This window comes from Sphaerodactylus townsendi, linkage group LG01 (assembly GCF_021028975.2).
Source record: "Sphaerodactylus townsendi isolate TG3544 linkage group LG01, MPM_Stown_v2.3, whole genome shotgun sequence".
Classification (NCBI taxonomy): domain Eukaryota; kingdom Metazoa; phylum Chordata; class Lepidosauria; order Squamata; family Sphaerodactylidae; genus Sphaerodactylus; species Sphaerodactylus townsendi.
This window is the reverse complement of record NC_059425.1, coordinates 179,978,969-180,005,488: the sequence shown is the minus strand read 5'-3', so window position 1 is coordinate 180,005,488 and position 26,520 is coordinate 179,978,969. Positions and strand designations below refer to the sequence as shown.

The 26,520-nt window shown below is 45.7% G+C and overlaps 1 protein-coding gene across 1 annotated transcript in view; it reads right to left on the bottom strand.

Moving 5' to 3' along the window:
• LOC125438128 (1-phosphatidylinositol 4,5-bisphosphate phosphodiesterase beta-4-like) overlaps nt 1-26,520 on the bottom strand; it is a 257,416-nt gene that overhangs the window by 79,630 nt on the left and 151,266 nt on the right. The window contains 4 exon segments of the mRNA XM_048506335.1: nt 4,407-4,460; nt 6,420-6,499; nt 21,868-22,011; nt 24,201-24,260. Of these exon segments, the coding sequence (XP_048362292.1) occupies nt 4,407-4,460; nt 6,420-6,499; nt 21,868-22,011; nt 24,201-24,260 (338 nt within the window).

Sequence of the window (26,520 nt, the reverse complement as noted above, 5' to 3'; positions counted from 1 at the left end):
TCTGTAGAAACCCACTGTGATTCTCTCTTTTTTCTGCAATTACTGAATGTCACTGACAAATATTTGCCAAGAGTCCTCTCACTTGGGGCAGTCCATCTTCTGATATGTCTCTACATGTAAAAAGCAACAGGTAACTCCGCATTCTCAAGTGCTGTAGGGGACCAGTTTGGATTGTGCACTCAACACAACACATGTGGTTCTCCAACAGGGGCTGTTTCAGGACCTTTTCCTCCTGTGCGATGGTTCCAACTCAAATTGGATCTTGTGGTACTTGGAAACTTAGTTCCCAGTAACAGCTATGTGATTAAAGGGAATGTAAAAGAAGCAGTGAAGATTATGGTTTCCATTCAAATCCCGAACCAAGGATCTCTACAACCTCAGAGAGTTACATAAAGCAGTAAAGAGGTCCTTGTTTTCCAAACCTCTAAGGGGCGCAAAATGAATTTGGGACTAGAATAAGGTTACTAGTTCTTCCCCCTTCCCCCAGCTACCTGTGGGGGTGGGGGTAAGGTGGCCAGATCCAGATTGGTAAAGTCCTAAAGAGTTAGGGGTGGAGCTTGTGAAGGACAAAGACCTCAGTGTGGTTCAATGCCACACAGTCCCCCCTTCAAACATCCATTTTCTCCAGAGGAATTGATCTCTGTCATCTGGAGATAAGATGTGAATCCAGGAAATTTCCAGGTCCTACCTGAAGGCTGGCATCCCTAAACTAAGAATACTTCCCCAAGTCTGTCCCCAGGTATCATCAGGCAAACAGGCAAGCACTGGGAGTTCTCAACTGAAACTTAAGATTCACAGGCTCATAGAAGCAAATTTGGATTGAAAACATGCTGTGCGGAGAGAGAGGGCTGATGTTTTATACAGCATAATCTCCTTGACTTGAAGTGGTCCAAGGATGCCACTAATTGCCCCGGTGGGGAAACTGATATATCACCCCCAATGATATACAAACATTTCCCCCAACAAAACCACAGGAACACTTTGGAGTCATTTCAGATTGGGAAAAGGGCATGCAAGGAGAATGGGAAGCTTAATCCTCTTCCCCCCCATCTATATTATTATTATTATTATTATTATTATTATTATTATTATTATTATTATTATTATTATTATTATTATTATTATTATTATTATTATAGATTTCATAGCTGCCAGATCTTTAGCTGGTTGTTGGCCTTCATTACAATTCGAGCCTCACCCAGAGGCCTAGGAAGTTATAATATATCGGCATAGTATTCATGCGGATCCCAGCAGCGCTGCCTTCTGAATTTGACAGATTATTATTATTATTATTATTATTATTATTATTATTATTATTATTATTATTATTATTATTATTATTATTATTATTATTGTTGTTGTTGTTGTTGTTGTTGTTGTTGTTGTTGTTGTTGTTGTTGTTGTTTGTTGTTGTTACTGTTGTTGTTGTTGTTGCTGCTGCTGCTGCTGTTGTTTGTTTGTTTTATTAATCTTATATGCTGCCCTCCCCCGGAGGGCTCAGGGTGGTGCACAACATGAATAGATATCTAATATCTAATATTTTAATATCAATATACAATATATAATATCAATATAATAGAGCACAATATAAAATAATTTAACAATCATAAATAAACGAATATAGGCTCTATAATATTAAAATACTACCCCTTTAAAATACAGCATTACAAGTTACCAATTACAAATATAACAGGTGGTGTCCAGCAGCTAAAAACCCTCCTGAGAGGGGAACGGCCTGCCAATGTTATAAAGGGGGGGGGGGGGGGGGCGCAATCAGCGGCCAGTCTACTCAAAAGCCCGGCGGAAAAGCTCAGTTCGCACCGAAATTGGCACCGAAGCCCTCAGAAATGTTGGTTTCAGTCAGGAGGTCCTGGCGTGTATCTCCTTGACAGAACTCAGGAACAGTTGTCTGGTGTAGTCAGGCCCCAAAGAGAGAGGGGGAAACCCTCCATTTTTCTACATGGTCTGGGGAAAGGAAGTGAAATCTCTCTGCTGCACGCAGAAAGGCAGGAAAAGGTGCCCCGAATTACAAACCATCTCCTGAGGCTTGGCAGGAGGCAGAGATATTCTCCCTCCCCTTTCCACATTGCCAAGAAAGATGGAGCAGGGCTCCCCCCACCCCACCGAGCTGAGGAAAGGAGCAATTTCCTGAAGAGGGGAGAGGAAAAAACAAACCTCCGTTTTTATCTGTCCACTTTTGCGAGATCTCCTGGACCCTTGATTAGGTAAGACCCAGGGCTCATGGCCAGGGCTGGCAGACAGCCGAAAACTTTTATCAACAGCAAGGGGGGGGATGCTTAAGCCCCCCCTCCAAAATGTCATTGCTGCACAGAAGAGTAGGGAACGGTGGAGGGGGGAATATAATATCCACAATCTTATGATATCACGCCCCGAGCCCCAACGGGAGAGCTGCAAAGCTTCAGCATGCTTGTGAAAGAAAAGAAATTGCACAGAAAAGAAATTACACAGTAGAGAAAAGCGAGGCATGAATCCAAACTCCAATGTGGCGCCCGGGGCTACTTTGATGTATTCATTTTCCAGTTGTTATTTTATGTATCGGTTGCAGTTTTCAATGAAGAATGATTGGGTTTCGTAATTGATTTTAGAATATTAATTTTTCTTTTTACTGCAGAACCACAGCTGTTTTCTTGAACTTGAACTCAGTAGCAGCCTCATTCCAGGACATTCTCGCCTCTCCTCATCCCGCTGCAGCCAGATGAAGAAGAATAGTTTGGATTTATATCCCCCCTTTCTCTCCTGTAGGAGACTCAAAGGGGCTAACAATCTCCTTGCCCTTCCCCCCTCACAACAAACACCCTGTGAGGTGGGTGGGGCTGAGAGAGCTCCGAGAAGCTGTGACTAGCCCAAGGTCACCAAGCTGGCATGTGTGGGAGTGTGCAGGCTAATCTGAATTCCCCAGATAAGCCTCCATAGCTCAGGCGGCAGAGCGGGGAATCAAACCCGGTTCCTCCAGATTAAATACATGAGCTCTTAACCTCCTACACCACTGCTGCTCCTACAAAATGCAGTTCCTGAGGAAGATACAAAATGTGCCCCCCAAAATGCAGTTCCTGAGGAAGATGCTCCCAGAAAAAAAATAGGGGGAAAGAATGGAAGAGAATGTACCCGCTCCACTGAGCTGCAGAGGCAGAGCAACAGATTCAACTCAGAGGCCCCTTCTGCACATGCAGAATAAGGCACTTTCAACCCACTTTCACAACTGTTTACAAGTGGATTTTGCTATTCCGCACAGTAAAATCCAGCTGCAAAGTGCATTGAAAGTGCATTATTCTGCATGTGCGGAAGGGGCCAGAGTGATTCAAATATCTATGGAAATGTATTCACACCAGCACAATCTGCAGCAATACTGAGGAATTGAATTGAGAACAGTTTTCACCCCATGGCTGTCATCTACACAGTTACCACAGAAGTACATCCCCTGGAGATTACTGCATCCAGCAAATGGAAACTGCTGGAAATCCCTGGCCCCAGACAAATCCAGCTGGCCTCAACCAGGGTTAGGGCTTTTTCAGCCCTGGCCCCACCTGGTGGAAAGCTCCATCTAATGAGCCCCAGAATCTGCTACAGTTCCTCAGTGCCTGTAAGACAGAACTGCTCCACTAGGCGTACAGTTGAAGCAGCTATGGCTTCTCCATCTGGCCTCCTCCATTCCACTCCACTGGTCCTTCTGATTTGGTTCTCTCCTCGGGAAAATGAATTATACATCTCTGTTATTTTATGCTTTCATTGCTGGAAGCTGCTCTGAGCCAAAAAAGGAGGAGTGGGATGGATGGATGGATGGATGGATGGATGGATGGATGGATGGATGGATGGATGGATGGATGGATGGATGGATGGATGGATGGATGGATGGATGGATGGATGGATGGGTGGATGGGTGGATGGGTGGGTGGGTGGGTGGGTGGGTGGATGGGTGGATGGGTGGATGGGTGGATGGATGGATGGATGGATGGATGGATGGATAGATAGATAGATAGATAGATAGATAGATAGATAGATAGATAGATAGATAGATAGATAGATAGATAGATAGATAGATAGATAGATAGATAGATAGATAGATAGATAGATAGATAGATAGATAGATAGATAGATAGATAGATAGATAGATAGATGACGGACAGACGGACGGCTGGCTGGAAGGACAGATATATAGATGGATGGACAGACAGATGAACGGATGGATGGAAAGACAAATGGCCAGATAGACAGACGACAGACAGATAGATAAATGCCCCACCCAGTGAGAAATGAAAAAAAAAAACCAAGGTCATTGAACTCCATCCCAACATATAACAATCTTTTTTTTTTTTAAAAAAAAAAACAAGCTCTGGCTGATTTTAAAATTCTTGCTGGGCACACCACTAACCAACAAGTACGCTCACCTCCTAACTGGAATCTTGCCGTTGGTGTTTGTCAGAAATGCCAGCTTCATCCAGCTAAAAGGTAAGAGAAGATAACATGAAAACACATTCCACAGGAGAAATGCAACGAGACACAGTTTCAGGGGAGGAAGGCAAAAAAGCAGGCAGCAAAACCGTGCCACATTCTCACGAATTTCACACAGCACAAGATCAATGAGATACCCTTTGAAAACCATGAGCTATGCTTTCCAGGATTCTACTCAGAGCGGAGTGAAACGCTCACAAGGTTCAACCATCCTAAACATCTCCATATTCCGTGCCGGAACTACAGCAAGAGAGGAATTTTAAGACTTCTCTAGTCCATGATTATGACTTTACCTCTAACCTTGTCTACGGTCACGTGGATGGAGACAAGGAGTGACTTACTGTGCAATCCTGCCATTAGTTCCTGCCATTTTTAACATCTTTCAACACCTTTTAACTGTTTTTGCATTAGAAGAAGAAGAAGAGTTTGGATTTATATCCCCCCTTTCTCTCCTGCAGGAGACTCAAAGGGGCTTACAATCTCCTTGCCCTTCCCCCCTCACAACAAACACCCTGTGAGGTGGGTGGGGCTGAGAGAGCTCCGAGAAGCTGTGACTAGCCTAAGGTCACCCAGCTGGCGTGTGTTGGAGTGTACAGGCTAATCTTAATTCCCCAGATAAACCTCCACAGCTCAGGCGGCAGAGCTGGGAATTTGTATGCCAATAAAGGCTTGTGTGTGGCTGGCATCTTCAGAGGGTCTGAAGATCCTTTGAAGATGCCCACCACAGATGCAGGCAAAACGTCAGGAGAAAATGCTACTGGAACACGGCCATACCACTTGGACAACCCACAACACCCTAGTGATTCTGGCTGTGAAAGCCTTCAACGATACATCTGGAATACTTTTTAAAAGGTCTGCCCAGCACATTTGTAACCCTCCCTTCCTTCCAAGAGGCGCAGAGGTAGCACATATGGTGTTCCCTTCTCCCACTTGACCCTGGCAACCACCCTGTAGGTTAGGCCAGGCCGGGACAGAGCGCAGCTCTGAGGTCACCCAGTGATCCTCTGCAGCACAGGGGAATCTGAACCCAGTTCTTCCAGCTCCTAGAAAAGTATCATGCCATATTGACTGTCCTGCTAGTCATGGCCAATTGTCATGACTAGTTCTAAGTTAATTAACTCGTGTCTCCAGGACTCCCTCCGAGGACTCTCAGAAAAACGCTAGGTTTTGTTGTTTTTAACAAGAGTTCTCAGAGAAAGCAACAGTCACACAAAGCTTTAAAAGGGGCTTGGACAGATTTATGGAGGAGAAGTCGATTTATGGCTACCAATCTTGATCCTCTTTGATCTGAGATTGCAAATGCCTCAGCAGTCCAGGTGCTCGGGAGCAACAGCCGCAGAAGGCCATTGCTTTCACATCCTGCATGTGAGCTCCCAAAGGCACCTGGTGGGCCACTGCAAGTAGCAGAGAGCTGGACTAGATGGACTCTGGTCTGATCCAGCTGGCTTGTTCTTATGTTCTTAAGACAGGTCTGGAAATGGGGGGTGGGCGGGCATTTTTTTGTCTCCTGAAAAGGTAATCAAAAGCTCACAATCTTCTCCATGCTCTGCCCTTGGATGGTGCTGTTGGCCATTCAAAGTGATGGTCTCCCCCCAAGAAGGATCTTTGTGCAGAACTAGGCCACTGTGCCTCTTTTTGCTCCCCAGTAAAAGTTCAGTCCAGGCCAAGAGCAGAAAACAGAATCTCTCCCTGCAAGAGTGGATTTGACTTCGGGAACATTTTTTTCCCTTTAATTTGTGTGGGGGAAAGTTATGAACCGAATATTAACACCACATTTCTCATGGATGTTTGCGTCCAAAGGGGGACGTCTCTTGCAATCTCCCCAGATATGATCTCCGGCTGGACCAAGTAAGGAAAGGAATTCTTTTTTTCGAAAGGGCATGAAGGAAAAATATGTGGCTAAAGGGGGGGGGGCAAGAATTGAAAAGGTGAGGGAAGAAAAGACTTACTGTTTCTTGAGACATGTCATGGGACAGACGTTGTTAGCTCTAAAGTTATGGATGACTGATCTGAGTCCATCCACCCATTGCTGAAAGACAAGAGATTAAGCAGTCAGTTGTGGGAAATGCCAGCAGGATCAAGCAGCGCCTTTTCTACAGCACAAAGGCTAATAATAATGACTCCATGGCCCTTGGGAGCTTCATCTGTTTTCTTTATTTGGATATTGGATATATTCCACTTTCACCCCTTATAGGGACACAAATGGCTTACACAGTTCTGCCTTTCCCCATTTTTATCCTCACAGCTACAACAACCCTGCTAAGGCGGTTCGGTTGTGAGAGAGTGACAGGTCAAAGGTCGCCCAGCAAGCTTCCAAGGCAGCGTGGGATTCGAACCCAAATCCTGGTCGGACACTTCAACCACTATAACACGCTGGCTAACACATATCTTATATTGCCATGGTGGCGAACCTTTGGCACTCCAGATGTTATGAACTACAATTCCCATCAGCCCCTGCCAGCATGGCCAATTGGCCATGCTGGCAGGGGCTGATAAGTATGATCAAAGCTATCTGGAGTGCCAGAATGCACTTTCCCACCTATTGCAAGATAGGTCAGGATTAGTACACCCGTAATTTCCCTGATTTGCTGTGGAAGCTAATTAAGTGACCTTTTGTCTATTGCAATCTCTCAGACTTACCCACCTCACAGGGTTGTTGTACGGCCAAAAGGGGGAGGGGGAGAACAATGTGTTAAGCCACTTCCAGAATCCAATTTGGAAGGAAAGAAGGATATACACAAACAAAAGTATTTCAGCCGTCACAACCAGATTCAGTTTTGATCTGTGCACCTTCTTCACTGACGCCCCTCCTTTTTCCATTCAGCTCAACAATTCCTTCTCGCCTTTCGTTAGGTCTCGAACCCTGAAGCAATAAACAGACTCTGTAGTGTTGATCAGCAGCGTTTATTGATAGCCACCGAAGCACCTAGTTGGACAAAGCCAGCTCTGGGGAATCTGGCTTTTGCTACCCATTTTATCCCAATGCTAAAAAAAACCTTTCCCTTTTTCCCAAGGAATGTGAGAAAGAGTTAGTTTGGAGCCAAGGAGCCCCAAGGTTGGTGATAGATAGAGATAAAGCCACCTGGCATCCTACCCCCACGGGACTAAAGTGTCAGGGGAAAGCCTAGTTATCCACATAGCATGTGAAGCCATAAAGCAAAGATCAAGGAAAGAATGCCCAGAATAGCAGTGATAACATATAGCAGGCTGGTTACATATATCTTGCAGTGGAGTAGTTACATATATCTTGTGGCAGTTGCATTGGGTTAGGAATGCATCATAATCACCAGATACAATCCCCCTGACACCTTTCACTCAAAGCCATATAAAGCAGCTGACCTCGTCTGCACTGACTTCATTCGGTTGCTGCTGCTTCTTCCTCTTTTCACATCTGTGCATTTAAGTAGCATCCCAAATCAGACATTTGCTTTTTATCTCCTTCATCAGGGGAGCTTTCCTAAGGACAAATGGGCAGGTCCCCAAGTGCTCACATGAGCAGCCACAAAAGACGTTCCTTCTTGAGTACCGTATATACTCGTGTATAAGCCGACTTTTTCAGCACATTTTTAATGCTGTAAAAGCCCCCCTCGGCTTATATTCGGGTTGGCTTATACTCAAGTATATACGATATTTATATACAACTGTATGTGCCCTATGTGCTGATAACCTCACACCAGCTATATCTGAAGCTCTGTTTGGACATACAGATGATGATGATGAATCCAGTTTTGAAGGATTTTAACTCGTTGCTGATTGAGATAAGGTTTTTGTACTTTTAAAGTTATTGTTGATACCATATTGTTTTTGTTGACGCTCTTTTCCACTGAGCTAGTTTACTGTTTTTCTTTGAAATAAATACTCAAAAACATTTAACCTACTGATGCCTCAATTAATGTAATGTTATTGGTATCTATTTGTATTTTTGAAATTTGCCAGTAGTGGCTGCATTTCCCACCCTCAACTTATATGCGAGTCAGTAAGTTTTCCCAGTTTTTTGTGGTAAAATTAGGTGCCTCAGCTTATACTCAAGTATATATGGTAATAACATGGGAGTTCCTGTATTCACTGCTACATAGCCTTTGTCTTTAAAAAACTAATAAACGCAGAGAGAGTTCATTTAGAAACAATCCAGGATTTCGACAGTGCAAACTGTCCTCATCTGATAACCATATAAATTATGGGTTTGACCTGAGGCTGTTCTGGGGTTGCCTTAAGATACATTCTATAGGTTGTCGAATATTGCCATTCAGTTTGTTGTTGGCCAGCTGGGTGCTTCTATAAGAAAGCGTTGGGCTAAGATCTGGGAAACCGGGTTCAAACCCCCATTCTGTCATGAAGTTTCCTGAGCAACCTTGGGCATGTCACTGTCAGAGTAACCTACCCAACAAGATTGTTGTAAGGCTAAACAGAGGAGGGGAGAACAAAACCCAGCACTTTAGCTCTTTTGAGGAAAGGTGCAGTAAAATGTACTAAATTCAAAAGTAACTGCATTATCTAACTGTGTCATTTGTATACGCAGGAATCTGCTGTCAAAAATCTTTCTCATTACGTTTTAGCGTGTGTATTTTATGCAGAGCCCAGAAACCAATTTATTGTAAATATAATCCCAGGCAATCTTTCTTCAGATTTCGATAAACAGGTACATTTGCTGTGGGATACCGATTCTTATGTATCCTACAGAGTAGCTATCTTTGCACTGACAGTAAGAAAGATTACAGCCAAAAGGTCTATAAACAAAGCATCTACGCTGAGCGGTTGAAACATATTTTTCAACCACTGAGTATTTTAACATAGATGTCACAAAGTTAACCAACCTTCCTTCCTTCCTTCCTTCCTTCCTTCCTTCCTTCCTTCCTTCCTTCCTTCCTTCCTTCCTTCCTTCCTTCCTTCCTTCCTTCCTTCCTTCCTTCCTTCCTTCCTTCCTTCCTTCCTTCCTTCCTTCCTTCCTTCCTTCCTTCCTTCCTTCCTTCCTTCCTCCCTCCCTCCCTCCCTCCCACTCCTCCCTCCCACTCCCACCCGCGACCAGCTTTTGGCCAGCCAAGTACAATAAAATTCTACAACTACTAAAATTCAAAAATGTATTCCAAGAAGCCCCCAGGGCCCACTAGTCGAAGATGCAAAGCCATGCAGAGTTACTTAGAAATATACCTCCATCAAACTCAATAGAACAGTGCTGGCAAACCCATGGCATGGGTGCCTGAGGTGGCACTCAGAGCCCTCTCTGTGGGCACACACACACAGAGTTCATCATGTGGGGGGCGGAAAAGCATCCCCCTCACACACACACATCTAGGGGCTGGCCCACGGGCCCACTGAGCAGTGATCGAACCTGGCTGCTCCCGAGTTCCCGGGCAGAGGGAGCAGAGGAGGAGGCAGAGATGCTAGAGAGAGCAGCACAGAAGCCCGGTAGCCATCAAGGACTTGCTGGAGGCTAGAGGCAGACTGGCCCTATACTGCTCGAAGCTTGGTGGGGGGGGCGGAGGAAGAGGGGAGCCAACCGGGTTTTTCTAAACTAAAACCCTCAGCATTCAGGTTAAATTGCCTGGTTGGCACTTTGAGATAAATAAGTGGGGTTTGGGTTGCAATTTGGGCACTCGGTCTCAAAAAAGTTCGCCATCACTGCAATAGAACTTATTCCACAGGAAATGTGTATGGGATGCATGCATACATAAATGTTACAGGGCAGGCACTAGGTGTCACTAGAAGCACGGTAAGCCTCACCACAAAGGAGAGCTAAATTGGAAAGAGGAAATTGAACAAAGCAATAAAAGCACCATTAACACCCAAGTAAGTTTCAGTCGGAATCAGTTATACAGCCTCCCTTATTCTAACAAGTGATCGATTCTTGAAAGTGGGGAAAGGCCTTCAGGAAAGTCACAGAGACGAGGAACTCAGTCCAGGGAGCTTGATGCCGCAGATGGCCATCTGACACAAATGACAGTAAAACACAGTATAATGTAAACAAGACATGGAGTCCCCTGTAATAAAGGCTACTGATAGCTGGCTTGTAAAAGCACTGTAGAAACGAGAGACTTTCCTTGCTGAGGTTTTGCAACTGGAATCCTTTAAAATAAATTGTAGTGGAGTCACAGTTCTTTAATCTGTTCAAACCGTTCGGCACTTTTATCCAAAGTAATTCAAAACCATTCACAAACAGGCTGATGGTTCTATCACAGTGATGGCGAACCTTTTTGAGACCGAGTGGCCAAATTGCAACCCAAAACCCACTTATTTATCACAAAGTGCCAATACGGCAATTTAACCTGAATACTGAGGTTTAGGAAAAATGGTTGGCTCCGAGGTGTGCGTTACTCGGGAGTAAACTTGGTGATTGTCGGTGGCTTTGCTTTGAAGCAACCATGCAGCTCTTCCAACGGTGAATCACGACCCTAGGAGGGTTTAATCAGAAGCAAGCCCCATTGCCAGCAACCAAGCATACTCCCAGGTAAGGATGTAGCTTTAGTTCCAGCGCAAGATATGAAAATCAGTGGGGTTAACAGCTTTAACAGGGTTACCTACCCTGCTTCCCCAAAACTAGGTCTTCGGTGTAATTCTAATAATCGGGCTCAGTGGCCCAGGCCAGCCCTTAGATGTGGGGGGGGGGGGCACTCTGCGGTACGTGCCAACAGAGAGGGCTCTGAGGGTGCCACCTCTGGCACCCGTGCCACAGGTTCGCCACCACTGTTCTATCGTGTTTTGACAGCCTTCACATGTGCACGTAGTATTTTGCAAGACAAATAAGATTATCTGACAGCAAGGCTGATTCTGGGAACTCAGGCAGATCACAAGATGGAGAGCAGCTGGAGAACCGTGTTTGATTCCCCCCCTCCACCTGAGTGGCAGAGGCTTATCTGGTGGTAGAACCAGATGTGTTTCCATGCGCACATCTACGTTCCTGCTGGGTGACCTTGGAGCTGAGTCTGACAGTTCTTTACGGAACTTCCTCTCAGGCTACACCTTGCCCTGGCACAAGGTGTCTGTTGTGGGGAGAGGAAGGGAAAGGAGTTTGTATGCCACCTTGAGTCTCCTTACAGGAGAGAAAGGTGGGGTATAAATCCAAACTCTTCTTCTTCTCTTACATGTTCTTATGCCTCTAGTCTGCCACTGCAGCTTATTTTGTCCTCCCCTTCTTCATTTGATCTTCACAACAACCTTGTGAAGCAGGTCAGGTTGAAAGTGTGGGTCTGCCTCAAGGTCATGAATGAGCTTCAGTAGCACAAGGGAGGACTCAAACCAGGTGTCTCCTACATCCTCATTCAGCATGCTAACCACTACACCACAGAAGTCTCTTCTCTAGATCAGAAGCAAGAACACAATGCCTCAAACACACACAAAAAAATCCCACTCTGCTTGTGTGTGCATCTGTACGTGTGCATGCAAGGACAGGAAGTCCCTCAACAGCCAGTTTGAAGAAGAGAAGAGTTTGGATTTTTTTTCCCTGCCGGATGTTCACCAAAAGAGTTGACAACATCATTGGTTTTATGTACTGTCGAAGGCTTTCGTGGCCGGAATCACTGGGATGTTGTGGGGTTTCCGGGCTGTCTGGTCGTGTTCCAGTAGCATTTTCTCCTGACATTTCGCCTGCATCTGTGGCTGGCATCTTTCAGAAGGATCTTCCAGAGGCCCCCTCTCATCTTCAAGATGATCCTCTCTGATGATGCCAAATCAACAAATGCAAGCTTAAAACGTCAGAGAAAATGCTACTGGAAGAAGAAGTATAAGAAGAAGAAGAAGAAGCTGGAGTATAAGGGGAAGAAGAAGAAGAAGAAGATGAATAAGAAGTAGAGGAAGACGAAGAAGAAGAAGAGGGAGGGAGGGAGGAGGAGGAGGAGGAAGGGAAGGAGGAGGGAGGAGGAGGAGGAGGAGGAGTTTGGATTTATATCCCCCCTTTCTCTCCTGCAGGAGACTCAAAGGGGCTTACAATCTCCTTGCCCTTCCCCCCTCACAACAAACACCCTGTGAGGTGGGTGGCGCTGAGAGAGCTCCGAGAAGCTGTGACTAGCCCAAGGTCACCCAGCTGGCTAATCTGAATTCCCCAGGCTAATCTGAATTCCCCAGATAACCCTCCACAGCTCAGGCGGCAGAGCGGGGAATCAAACCCGGTTCCTCCAGATTAGATACACGAGCTCTTAACCTCCTATGCCACTGGAACACGACCATACAGCCCAGAAACTCCACAACACAGCATCATTAGTTCTGGCCATACAGAATACCGAAAGGAGATAAAGCGGGCGAGCGGGATAGCAAGCAATCCAAGTGATCGTTTGGTTGTCCTAGCTGTAGAAATGGCGGTGGGATTAAGGACAACTTCGTCTGTTGGGACATGACACGTTATGGGGCCAGGTGGAAGTCATGTGAAAAGATTTCATAAAGAGCTGAAGCAAAAAGAACAAGTCAAGGCCGGCCATGAAACGATGGGTTAACATTTTTGCCTTCTACGTGGACAGGACTGCAGCGAGCCCTACGCTAAGATGACTTCAATCAAACTCATCCTTCCAGATGCATTAACTCAGTATTAAGGACCTACTGTTGATGGAGACCACAGAGGTCTTTCAGAACTAACTATGGAAAAACTTGTATGACTTTGCCCACTTTTTCTCCATCACAGCTGAACTACCAGGGCAGAGTTAAGGAACTGCCAAGTTTTCCAAATCAAGGTTATTATTAAACTTTAATCCTTGAATTATGCAACTCCTTGGTTTCAAGCCTTTTTAAAAAATAAACATATTAGCTCATGTTCCTTAAAATGTCAAGCCTAACTCTTTGGGGGGGGGGGGTGGATTTAATCAAGATATCAAATCAAGAGTTGAACTAAGAGACAGAAAGAAATCTGAAGTAGAAGAAGAAGAAGAAGAGGAGGAGGAGGAGGAGGAGGAGGAGGAGGAGGAGGAGGAGTTTGGATTTATATCCCCCCTTTCTCTCCTGCAGGAGACTCAAAGGGGCTTACAATCTCCTTGCCCTTCCCCCGTCACAACAAACACCCTGTGAGGTAGGTGGGGCTGAGAGAGCTCTGAGAAGCTGTGACTAGCCCAAGGTCACCCAGCTGGCATGTGCGGGAGTGCACAAGCTAATCTGAATTCCACAAGCTAATCTGAAGAAGAAGAAGAAGAAGAAGAAGAAGAAGAAGAAGAAGAAGAAGAAGAAGAAGAAGAAGAAGAAGAAGAAGAAGAAGAAGAAGAAGAAGAAGAAGAAGAAGAAGAAGAAGAAGAAGAAGAAGAAGAAGAAGAAGTATCCTGCGTGTGAGCTCCCAAAGGCACCTGGTGGGCCACTGCAAGTAGCAGAGAGCTGGACTAGATGGACTCTGGTCTGATCCAGCTGGCTTGTCTTATGTTCTTATGAAGGAGGAGGAGGAGGAGGAGTTTGGATTTATATCTTACTTTTCTCAACCTTAAGGAGTCTCAAAGTGGCTTACAATTCCTTCCCTTCCTCTCCTCACAACAGACACCTTGTGAGGTAGGTGGGGCTGAGAAAAAGAACTGTGACTAGTCTAAGGTCACCTAGCAGGCTTCCTGTGGAAGAGTGGGGAATCAAACCCAGTTGTCCAGGTTAGAGTCTAGCTGCTTTTAACCACTACACCATTACACAGCGCAGCACAACTTGTGGCTTACCGCATGCTCCAAAACCCTAATTTAGTAGCAAAGTCAGGGGAACAGTTTCAAGCAAATATCAACTTAGCAAAAATATTAGTTAAGCCTCGATAGCACCAGGGTGTACCAGGTAGATCGTGCCCGTGTACAATTAGGTCATAACCTGAATTAAAAGCGGGTCACCACCAAGCCACAAGGACCAACGTCAGATATTTCAGGAGCAGATGAGATAGGAGCACGGGGAGATGGGCAGCGAGGTAAGATACAGGCAGCAAATCAAGCGGGTCTCTTGTTGCAAGATAGGATTGCTTGCAAAAGCTGAGATTGAAGATGAGCCCCATCACCTTCAATTAAAGGAAGGGGACTGGGGGAACCTCAACTTTGTATGAAGAAGATCCCAAGGTTCAATCCCCGGCATTTCCAGTTAAAGGGACCAGGCAGTGGGTGATGTGAGAGACCCTGGAGAGCATCGGCCAGTCAGACTAGAACAGTGGTGGCAAACCTTTGGCACTCCAGATGTTATGGACTACAATTCCCATCAGCCCCAGCCAGCATGGCCAATTGGTCATGCTGGCAGGGGCTGATGGGAATTGTTGTCCATAACATCTGGAAATTAAGAGTTCCTATAGACTAGGCTATAGGTGTCAAACTTCAGCGACCCCTCGAAGTTATGGACTACAGTCCCCATCATCCCCTGCCAGCATCTTGCTGGCAGGGGATGATGGGAACTGTAGTCCATAACATCTGGAGGGCTGCGAGTTTGACACCTGTGGACTAGACAATATTGACCTTGGCGGACTTTAGTAAAAGGTGAAAGATTTATGCGATCTGAAGAGAGACCAGAGTATATGTGAGAATTTTACTGGAAGACCGAGTTTCTTTTATATCTCAGCAGGTAGCTAAATTTTGTATGATGGCACATAATAAGCGAAGAATCATGTTAGGACCAAGAGCCAGACCACATGAAGGTGACCGTAATAATGCTACAAGCTGATGATATTTTTTGTGTATAGACTTATACCATGGATTTCTGTACAAATTCGATTTTTCTTTTGTCTATTGTTCTTCCTTTTTCTTGTTCTTCTCTACTCTTTTTTGCTGGCCGAATGGCCGTAATAAAACTGAACTGACCTTGGCAGACCGAGGGTCTCATTCGGTATAATTGTTTGAAAAGTTGCAAACTATTATTTACAAAGTCTGGGAGCAGCCCTCTATACTGTTGCGGATAAACCAATTTCAAGCAGTGGGGAGTTCCAACGGCACAGCTACAGAGTTCAGTTTCCTTGGGAGGAGAGATTATCAAAGAGACTCATGAGGTCTCCGTGATATTTGTTTTATTTACTGACACACAAGCAGAGAAGCATGGACACAAATAGGCTCTCAGCCGATCCCTGGAGAGCAACTTGCACAGCTTCCAGCTAGAGACTCTTAACCCCACCCTGTTCTCTTTTTCCCAAATGGCTCTTTTTCCCACACATTTTAGTGAAAGACTCTAGTCCCAGACCCTGAGGGAGGACGGCCCATTCAGAAAATACCTCTGCCACTCAAAGACCGTGATGCTTGCCTTTCTGAAGGCAATTTAAGTCAGCCAAACCACACAAAAATCAGGCTCAGCTCAGACATCATGTGAAACCAGGCTTCTTTTCAAACTATGGTTATTTCATGAAGCTCCAATACTGGTTTGCTGGGACAAATGCTAATTTTGTCACCCTTGCCCGATAGCTAGGGAAGGAAGTGCCAAACATAGGATACACTCATACCTTCAGAACATGAATCTACCCAACTGGTACAGTCATCTTCTGAGGCCCTGCTTTGAGTGCCCCTATCTTTGGAAGGCAGACGGCAACCCAAGGCAGGGCCTTTTTAGTTGTGGCATTAAGATTCTGGCAATCCCTCCTCAGGAATGTTCCTCTTCTACCACACTTGTGTTCTGCCTCACAGTCAGCCTGCCTTCCTTTCACTGCAGACTTCCCGTTAACCTGATGTTTTTTGCCTCTTCCAAAACCAAATGCGGTCGATCAGAGAAGCCATGTGGCTTTCGAATGAGGGGAAAATGTTTTCTATCACTTCACTTTCCCTGCGAAGCAGAACGGTGTGCTACTCTTTGCCGTCCCGCCATGCCTTCCCCCTTCTGCCTAGTTGCTCTTCCGGTCACTCTATCATTGAAATGTTAATGGACAGTGAAATCTCTTAAATTTATGAATAGACCAAACCAGGGGCGTAACGAGGAAAACTGGAGCCCTGGGCAAAACCTGAGTTTGATGCCCCCCATGGGTGGTGGAAGGAGGCGGAGCTCCCCTGGCCTCCCCTGGTGGCTTATGGCTTCCTGTCCTGATGACACCCCCAAGTTTGGTGAAGTTTGGTTCACGGGGGACAAAGTTATGGACCCTCAAAGGTGCAGCCCCCATCTCCTTAGCTCCCATTGGAAACAATGGGGGATAGGGGCAACCCGTTTGGGGGTCCATAACTTTGGACCCCCTGAACCAAACTGCACCAAACTTGGGAGGCATCATCAGAACAGTCTCCTTATGATACCCTGAAATTTTGGTGCCGATATCTCTAAAAATGCGCCCCCTGCAGGCCGAAATGTGAAAAAACACCAAAAAATTAAAACGCAGGAGCATGCCCTGCAAAATTCCTGAGCCCTGGGCAGCTGCCCACATTGCCCAAGGGACATTACGCCACTAGACCAACCCCCCCCCAGAAGACAGTGGTAGGTGACCTCCCCATTCGGATGAAGGAGAAAGTGACCAGCGGCCAAATGGAGGAAGCTCCGTAGTGGGAGACTCCTTCAGAACAGGGAACCACAGTGGAAACCACGGAGCGAGGCACCCAGCCACGTGGCAGCAGTAAGTGCACAATGGGCCACAGTCTGCTACCAGAGGGTGAACATATTGTTGCTTTATCTGACATGCCTTCAATAATTTCTCCTCCCTGACAAACGTTTTTAATCAATGTCTCCACGTGTATGCACAGGCGAGTGTGTTTTAGTTCTAGTTTTTAACTGAAGAAGAAGAAGAAGAGTTTTGGATTTATATCCCCCCTTTCTCTCCTGCAGGAGACTCAAAGGGGCTTACAATTTCCTTGCCCTTCCCCCCTCACAACAAACACCCTGTGAGGTAGTTGGGGCTGAGAGAGCTCCGAGAAGCTGTAACTAGCCCAAGGTCACCCAGCTGGCGTCTGTGGGAGTGTACAGGCTAATCTGAATTCCCCAGATAAGCCTCCACAGCTCAGGCGGCAGAGCGGGGAATCAAACCCGGTTCCTCCAGATTAGATACACCACTGCTGCTCACTGTATTATGTGGTCCATTTATACCGCTCTTTTTTAGTTGCTAGCCGTCTCAATGGCCCTGACTCAGCTGAAAGGCAGCATATAACTTTTTGGAGTAATTAGGTCACAAAGAACCACGATTAACACTAATCGTAAATAATAAACCAACTTCAGACAATGGGGTTCAGATCCTAACTAACCGCGGTTAGTGCAGTGATCCAAGGCTGGATGTTCATCCTAACCACAGTTTGTCTAGTTAAACCACAGGTTTGTGTCGTAACTAAGGCCCCTTCTGCACACGCAACATAATGCGTTTTCAAACCACGTTCACAACTGTTTGCAAGTGGATTTTGCTATTCTGCACAGCTTCAAAGAGCACCGAAAGCAGTTTGGAAGTGCATTATTCTGCATGTGCGGAATGAGCCTAGGTTAAAAGCCCCAACATGGTATGCAGCAGATTTCAACAGACTGTGCCTCAATGTGGGCACCCAAACAAAAAGAACCAAAAGGAGATTAAACTAAGTCTTCAACCTCCTCCCCACTGTTGCTGGCACCTGGGATTTAATTCCCATTCCAAGAAACGTCCTCCAGCATCTCAAGAGAATTGCTTCCAGACTCATTCCTTCGGAAATTAACAAATAACCCCTAGCAAATTCTTTTCAACAGGAACAGACAATCAGAAACGTTCGACTCCGTAACCACCCACACGTCTGCAGCGCGCAGTATATTAACCAAAGCACTGCAATAGTACATTCCAATCAAGGAGTACGGAGCTGTTCCCATTAAATGTTCATAGCTGTTTTGCAAATATGTTTTGACTCGAAGATGCTATTAAAACGCTCCTGCCCGTTAAGCCGAGCTTTGTGTTTTCCCCGATGACCTGTTTGCACCTCGGTTGCCTTCTCTAAAGTACCATCTTCTTGAGACCATTATTATTCCCCACATAAATTGCCACGCATGCATATTCAACTGCCCACAACCACACTGAAAATGAGCTGGCAGCGCATCCCTTTGGAGACACTATCCAATGGCTCCTCTCTTTCTCATGCTGGTATTTGGGGGGAGCCGTCAGCTATGGCCCAAGAAACCAAAAAACAAGCACTTTCTCAATCAAGCTTGCCTACGAATGTGAACGAGAGCAACATAAAATCTGGCACCAGCAAGGCCATTCTAGTATTCCTTGCCCTCCCATCTCTTACAATCAGCTAGTAAAGCAGGGGCGTAACGAGGCAGCCCTGGGCAAACTGTAGCCCTGGGCAAAAGTTGGATGCCCCGCCCCCATGGGCGGCCACTCCACCACGACCAAATTTCTTTTTGCACCAGGACATTGGTGCCTGCAGGGGGTGCAATTTTAGACATATCAGCACCACAATTTCAGCATATCATCAGGAGACTGTCTTTATACTACTCCCCAAGTTTGGTGAGGTTTGGTTCAAGGAGTCCAAAGTTATGGACTCCCAAAGGAGGTGCCCCATCCCCCATTGTTTCCAATGGGAGCTAATAGGAGTTGGGGGCTACAGTTTTGAGGGTCCATAACTTTGCCCCCCCCCTGAAACAAACTGCACCAAACTTGGGGGGGTGCCATCATCTCCAGATGATACCCTGAAATTTTGGTGCCGATACATCCAAAAATGCACCCCCTGCAGGAACATCCTAGAAATGTGCCCAAGGATCTTTGTTCTGCATTGAGTTTTCTGCAGTGCTGTCAATGGGGGTTGCAGGCTGTGGGGGGCACATTTCTGAAGGCACAGTCTCAAAACTTTCAGGGTCTCATCAGGAGACTGCCCTAATGACACCCCCCAAATTTGGTGCAACTTGGTTCAGGGGGGCCAAGGTTATGGACCCTCAAAACTGTAGCCCCCAATCTCCTATTAGCTCCCATTGGAAACAATGAAGGATAGGGGCACCCCCTTTGGGAGTCCATAACTTTGGAATCCCTGAACCAAACCTCACCAAACTTGGGGGGTAACATAAGGACAGTCTCCTGATGATAAGCTGAAATTATGGTGCCGCTAGCCTAAAAACTGCGCCCCCTGCAGACCAAAAATGGAAAACCACTAAAATACCCAAAAACGAACCCAGCATTTTGATGCCCCCCCCCCAGGTGATGCCCTGGGCAGCTGCCCACCTTGCCCAATGGGCATTATGCCAGTGCTAGTAAGGTCTTGCCCAGACTACTGGATCAATAAAATTCAGGGGGTATCAGGTCATTTGGGAGGCAGCTGCAGCTTTTTCTCTTTCAGAGTGGTGAAGTGGTTAAGAACAGGTTGACTCTAATCTGACTCTAATCTGGAGAACCGGGTTTGATTCCCCACTCTTCCACATGAGTGGCGGACTCTTATCTGGCGAATGGGATTTGTTTACGCCGCTCGTACAGTCCTGCTGGGTGACCTTGGGCTAGTCACGGTTCTCTCAGAACTCTCTCATCCCCACCAACCTCACAAGGTGTCTGTTGTGGGGAGAGGAAGGGAAAAGGAGTTTGCGCGCCCCTTTGAGTCTCCTCACAGGAGAGGAAGAAAGGATATAAATCCAAACTCCTTTTCTTCCAACAAGCTTTCGGAGGCACAATACCAGTGTGTTGCTTTAACGGTAATGGCTGGTTGATTCTGATATTTTTATTCCTTAACATTCTGCAAATCACTTTGAATAGTTTAATATAACAATGGTCCAGCAAGAGAAGAAACTGTATGTTGTTGTAATTCTTGTGTCCACGGTGCGTTTTATTATGGATACTTTTTGTGCTGTTGCTTCTTACTCTGTTTACTTTGTGATCCACCTCAATCCACACATACAATCTTATCTGGATTTACCTTCAATTTACTTAGCCCATGAATACCCATGCCATTAATAGTCTGACATTCCTAGGACTCCTTCTTGTTTTCTGCTTTGTCTATCACAAAATACATCCAGACACCCCTTCCACCAAAATCCTCGAAACATTGTGCGCACCATAGCTTCTAAGAACCAAACTGCACGCAGACTCTCATGAGTGAAACAGAATATTTACTGAAAAGCACCATGAAGCCAGAGACCCAGTGAGCCTTTGCAATTCTCTTTCTGATGTCCTAAACGGCAAATAACTGCACAGGACTCCATTGAAGATCTCTGTATGCTGTCACCCAGAGAGATTCTGCAAACCTTAAAAAGCAGACTTCTAGAACAGGAATACCATATCTTGTTGGGCCAAGCAAATAAATCATGCTCACCCCTTTCTGTCGGGATAGTACCAGAACAGGGGCACATAGCCAAATATCTTGAACTATTAACTGAACCCCAACAGAGATGGATTATTACAAGGGCCAGATGCAATACTTTTCCATCGGCCATTACAAAGGGTCGCTACCTATCTATCCCCCTCCAGGATCGGGTCTGTTCACACTGTAAAAACCAAGTGGAGACTCTTGCTCCCATTATACTTGACTGTCCGAGATATGTGGGTATTAGGAATTTCTCTCCTGGGTGGGTCTTAGACAAATCTGAAAGAGACTCTGACAACTCTGTTGTGGAGCTTTTGTTAAATAACACAGAGGCCGTGCTCTTGGAAAAAGTAGCAAAATTTCTTTTACAAGTGACAGAATTTTCTAAGTAACATCCAGTGCTAGATACAGTTTATCTGTGTTTTGAATGTACTTTTGATTTGTACTTCAGAAATGTCTGTAACGCTCTGGAGCCTATTTTAATATGCCTAATAAAGGTTGTTGTATTGACTCCATACGCAAAAATCTCATTTGTCCTAAATGCTGCGATTTTCATGTCAGAGACATGACATAAAGTAAAACAAGCAACACTACAATACACAAAAAACAAACAAACTGGGGAGGATCTACTGTGCAGCAGCAGATGAATTGCTATCAATTCATGTTTAAGATCACAGGTTCAATTTTTGGCATCTTCAGCTACAGGATCTCTGGCAGCATGCTGGGAGAGCCCTTGGACAGCCATACCCAGTTTGAGCAGTGAATACTGCAGTAAACAGACCAGTGGGCTGCCTTGGGATAAGACGGCCTCAAATACTTCTATCGCCCTTAAAGCCGCAGGCCCACAATATTTACCATTTCGAGATTTCTTTTTTCTTTTGGCACTTTGTGAAATGTCAGATGATTTATTTTTTTTCCATTCAGGCTGCATGGTGTGGAATGGATAAATACAGAAACACGTCCGTTGGAGGGGAGTCAAGACCAGAGTGTTATTCGTTGTTGTTTTTTAAGTCGGATGAAAGCAAAGTCCGAACAGTCTTCCAGCAGCCCCTACTTTGAAGACTTACAGATAACATCTCTCGCTGTAATTTAATTTTATCGCACATCTACACACTTCCTAAGTTGCCCTTCAATCACATCCCCACATGGGGGAAACACCCTGTACTGCCAGCCTCACTTTGTAAAACCACTTTGCTTGTTTGTTTACGGATCGGTCTGGTTTCCTTGTAGAATGAAGTTCCAGCAGATCGGCGTCCTTTAGGATTCCACGACCAGTCGCTTATTCTCCCATAGGCTGGAAGATTTATACAGAGAAACGGAGGTGCGTTTAATTGTGCCGTACCTTAGCGTCTTCCGTGCTTTCTGCCACCATATATGTGAAGCTGATGTTCACCAGGTCAGTGCCACTACAGACACACACGATGCGCCCTTCCAGTTCATTTTCTGTTTTGCCAACAGCTTCTAGAACGGCTAATATTTTGGAGTCCTGTCAAAGACAATACACACCTTGTGAGTCGTCCAGAACTAAAGCAGAAAGGGATGTTCATCTTTTGGTACATTCATAGGGGAATCCAAAGTGTGTGTGTGTGTGTGTGTGGGAGGGAGGGAGGTGATGTGGTGGCGGTGTAACCAGAGGTGGGATCCAGCAGGTTTTCACAGGTTCCTGAGAGTAGGTGACTAATTATTTGTGCGTGCCAAGAGGGGGTTACTAATGGGTGATTTTGCCACGCGATTTTTGCCTTAGTTACGCCCCTCCTCTCAGCAGTAGCGCGCAGAACTTGAAGCAGTCTAGCAGGAGGTGCACCAAGGACTGGTGCAGTGGCTGCGTCCTTACCACAGCCCCGCCCAGAAATGCCCAACCCCCGGAATGCCCCGCCATGCCCCCGTTGTGCCCCGCCCAGCCCCATTGGCGCTACGCCACAGTTTGAATCCCACCACCATGGGAACCTGTTACTAAAATTTTTGGATCCCACCACTGGATACACTATCCTGACATTGTTCAGTTTTTGTTTATTTGTTGCTGTGAGACTTTCCATCCCAACCAGGGGTTGGATCCAGCATAAAATTCCTGCTTCTGCTCCAGCTCTTGCACAAGCCAAAGGGCAAGAAAAAGACAACGGTAGCTGCTTGAGCAAGTCAGACTTATCCCTTCCACACATGCACAATAATGCCCTTTTAATCCACTGTCTCAATTGCTTGTAAGTGGATTTTGCTATTCCGTACAGTAAAATCCAGCTGCAAAGTGCATTGAAAGTGCATTGAAAGTGCATTATTCTGCATGTGCGGAAGGGGCCTCAGAGTATTTCCACTTGCATTTGCATTTGTACAAGAATTTGTGAAACCAGTTTCAGGCTGCTACAGTATACAGGAAGGGAAGTGTGAGGTGTTGCTCTAGATCTTGCACAAGTGAAACTGTGCTGTTTATGCCTCCGTTCATGAATCCCTGAATCCTACTCCGTGTTTGCTGCAGGTGTTTCTAATGCACTTCTCCCCTTTATGGCAGGGGGCTGCAACCTGTGGCTCTCCAGATGTTCATGGACTACAATTCCCTTCAGCCCCTGCCTACATCCCAGGGATGCTCCATCCTCCACACAACCCAGTGGTGGGTTAAAATCGAAGCCAAACTTAATGAGTTGGGCATTTCCTTGGAGGACCTGCTAATGTTAACAGAGCAGGAGATCTATGGGGCTATCAAGAAGTGACTTTTTGATAGAGAGTTTCAACAGATGGTACAGGAAGCTAATAAAACCTGTTCCCCGATCTCTCTGGGAATACCTGTGGATAGATTAATTGTAGCCTGGTACCTTTATCTCCTGGTTGAGGCCCGGTGGCGTAGAGCAATCACCTTAGCTAGGTGTAATGCCCTGCCTTCTTCCTTTAGCCTTGGACGCCACCTTGGAATTCCACATAAAGAAAGGAAATGCCCGTATGGCATGGGTTCTGTGGAAACAGTATCTCATATGCTGTTGAATTGTCCTTTTTATGAGATAGGTAGGAAGAAGCACATAATCCCCTTCCTGCATGGAAGTGAAGGCATTACAGATAAACAGAAGGTTATATATCTTTTAAACAGCCACAACTACGAGCTGTTGGAAGCAGTGGCTAAATTTTTTAATGGTGTTATTTTAACTCGTCAGAAGTTGTAAAGGCTGTTATTATCTTGCAATGTTAATGTTAAACTATTTATATGCCATTAAAGGTATTAAAAAAAAATTCCCATCAGCCCCTGCCAATTGGTCATGCTCGCAGGGGCTGATGGGAATTGTAGTCCATGAACATCCGGAGAGCCACAGGCTGCAGACCCCTACTTCATGGCATTTTAATCCACTTATTTTGGCAGCTTTGGATCCTCTATCATTAATGCACAACCGATATAAAAACCTTGAAAAATTAGCAAAGTTGTAAAAAGGGGACACAAGGAAACTTTGCAGGAATTAACATTTATAGGCTCGAACCGCCACAAGCCAAACTGAAACAGCAGTTTTCCAAGCGAACAATGAGGGATGGGAAATCGAATCACGTCTCTATCGTTAAACTTTTTGTTCTATAGCCTGTATTCTGTGGCACTTACGTATCCGTCGCTTAAAAACAATAGATTTTAATCTCTACCCGTTCCAATATCAAATCAAAACTTCTGGTGTTTTAACAAAACTGTAGAATGAACTACAGCAATACCTTTGGTACTGCTCCAAAGCGAATACTATTGATAAGGGAACATTCCAAGACTTGCCCTTCCTGAAAAAAAAAAACAAAAGAAAAGAAAGGGTATGAGGTCGAAGGCATTCGCACATCCAAACAGGAAACAAAGCAAGTCCAGAGTAAGAAGCACAATCACAACTGACACAGCGAGGTACAGATTCTATTAAGTGGGGTTAAAAAATATTCATCATCAATATACCTATTTCTCAAGCGTGAAACCCTTCTGCAGACACTGAGATCTGAGGATTAGGAACATGCTTACCCCAAACAAATTTTTCTGCAAATGTGAGAAAGCCCCTCGGTTTGCAGAAAAATCTGAAAAGTTTTAAAAAAATCATTGTGGGATTTAAATTCCTCAAAATTGCCATTGGTAAACTGGACAGAGGACCAGCAGTGGCTGTTTCTGAGGCAGGGTCCTGGAGTCACCGCTGGACCCAGACAGAGCACAGTCTGAAGCAGAGGCGGAGCTACAAGGGGACCAGGGGGGTGCGATTGCGCGCCTGCAGGGGTGCAAAAATTTTAGGTTTGTTTTTTGTATTTTTTGTGTTTTTCAGTTTTTGGCCTGCAGGGGGTGCACTTTTAAGGCTAGCAGCACCAAACTTTCAGGGATTTTTCCGGGGACTCTCCTGATGATACCACCCAAGTTAGGTGAGGTTTGGTTCAGGGGGTCCAAAGTTATGGTCTCCCAAAGGGGGTGCCCCATTCCCCATTGTTTCCAATGGGAGCTAGTAGGAGATGGGGGCTACACTTTTGAGAGTCCATAACTTTGGACCCCCTGAACCAAACTTCACCAAACCTGGCTGGCATCGTCAGGATAGTCTTCTAAAGATACCCTGACATTTTGATGTTGCTAGCCTAAAAACTGTGCCCCCTGCAGGCTGAAAACTGAAAATACACTAAAAATACAAAAAAACAAACATTGTGGGATGGGGGCAGCAAAACTCAGATTTTGCACCAGGCTCCATTTTCCCTAGCTATGCCTCTGGTCTGGAAGAAGTGGCAAAGCCTGGGAGCTGCTCCCGGCCAGTTGCAACAGCAGCAGAAGGCACTCTGGGTTTGGTCATGGCTGCAAACTGCTTTAGGCCAGACTTCGGCAGATTTTGGGGATTACTCCAGGCTCAGAGAAGCTCCAATACCACACTTCAAGGTAAGTTGTCTTTGTCAGCAAGTGGGAGGGACATAGGATTTCCCCTCACGAGTTTTGTAGCAGGTGCCTTTATATTCTCGCAGTGAAGTCAGCCAATTCTGAGGATACTTAAATTTGATGATAACAGGCTATGAAAGGGCAAGACAGATCTGTCTGCAAACCCACACAGGGTTTGCAGAAAAAGTGTGAAATCTAAAGAAATAGTTTTTAAAAACCCCAAATGATAAAAGGTGTGCCTGTACCTTTAACAGACAGATTCTCTCAGTGGCTGTTACTATGTAACTGCAATCCCACCTCATTATGGCTAGGCCTGTCACTTCACTGGATCATTTGATACCACCCAACTGTGCAACTCACCCAGGCCTAGCAGCTTGCTACTGTTCAACAGCAGCCACACCAGTGAAACCCAGTGTGGTGCAGCAGTGAGCACTGAAGAGTAGGGTTTGTCACATGTTTAAATCACCCATCTGCCATGGAAGCTCACTAGGTGATATTTAGTTAGTCACATCCTATCTTACCTCATAGGGTTGTTGTGAGAATAAGGAGGGGAGTGATTGGAGCTGCTTTGATCACCAGTGTGGAGAAAGGTAGGATATAGAATTAGGTCAGTGATGGCGAACCTATGGCATGGGTGCCAGAGGTGGCACTCAGAGCCCTCTCTGTGGGCACGCACAAACAGAGTCCCCCCTCCCCCACACATCTAGGCTGGCCTGGGCCACTGGGCTCGATTATTAGCATTAAACTTATGACCTTGTTTTGGGGAAGCAGTGTCGGTAACCCTGTTAAGCACTACTAAACCCCACTGATTTTCATGCGAAGAACTAAAGAGTGATCCTTTACCTGGGAGTAAGCTCGGTTTCTGGCAATGGGGCTTGCTTCTGAGTAAACCCTCCTAGGGTCGTGATTCACCCATTGGAAGAGTTGCACGGCTGCTTCAAAGCAAAGCCACCGACTACCACCAAACTTACTCCCGAGTAACACACGTCTCAGAGCCAACTGCTTTTTCTAAACTAAAACCTCAGTATTCAGGTTAAATTGCCGTGTTGGCACTTTGCGATAAATAAGTGGGTTTTGGGTTGCAATTTTGGTGGTCTCAAAAAGGTTCGCCATCACTGAATTAGGTAAATAAATAATAAATATAGCTGAAGA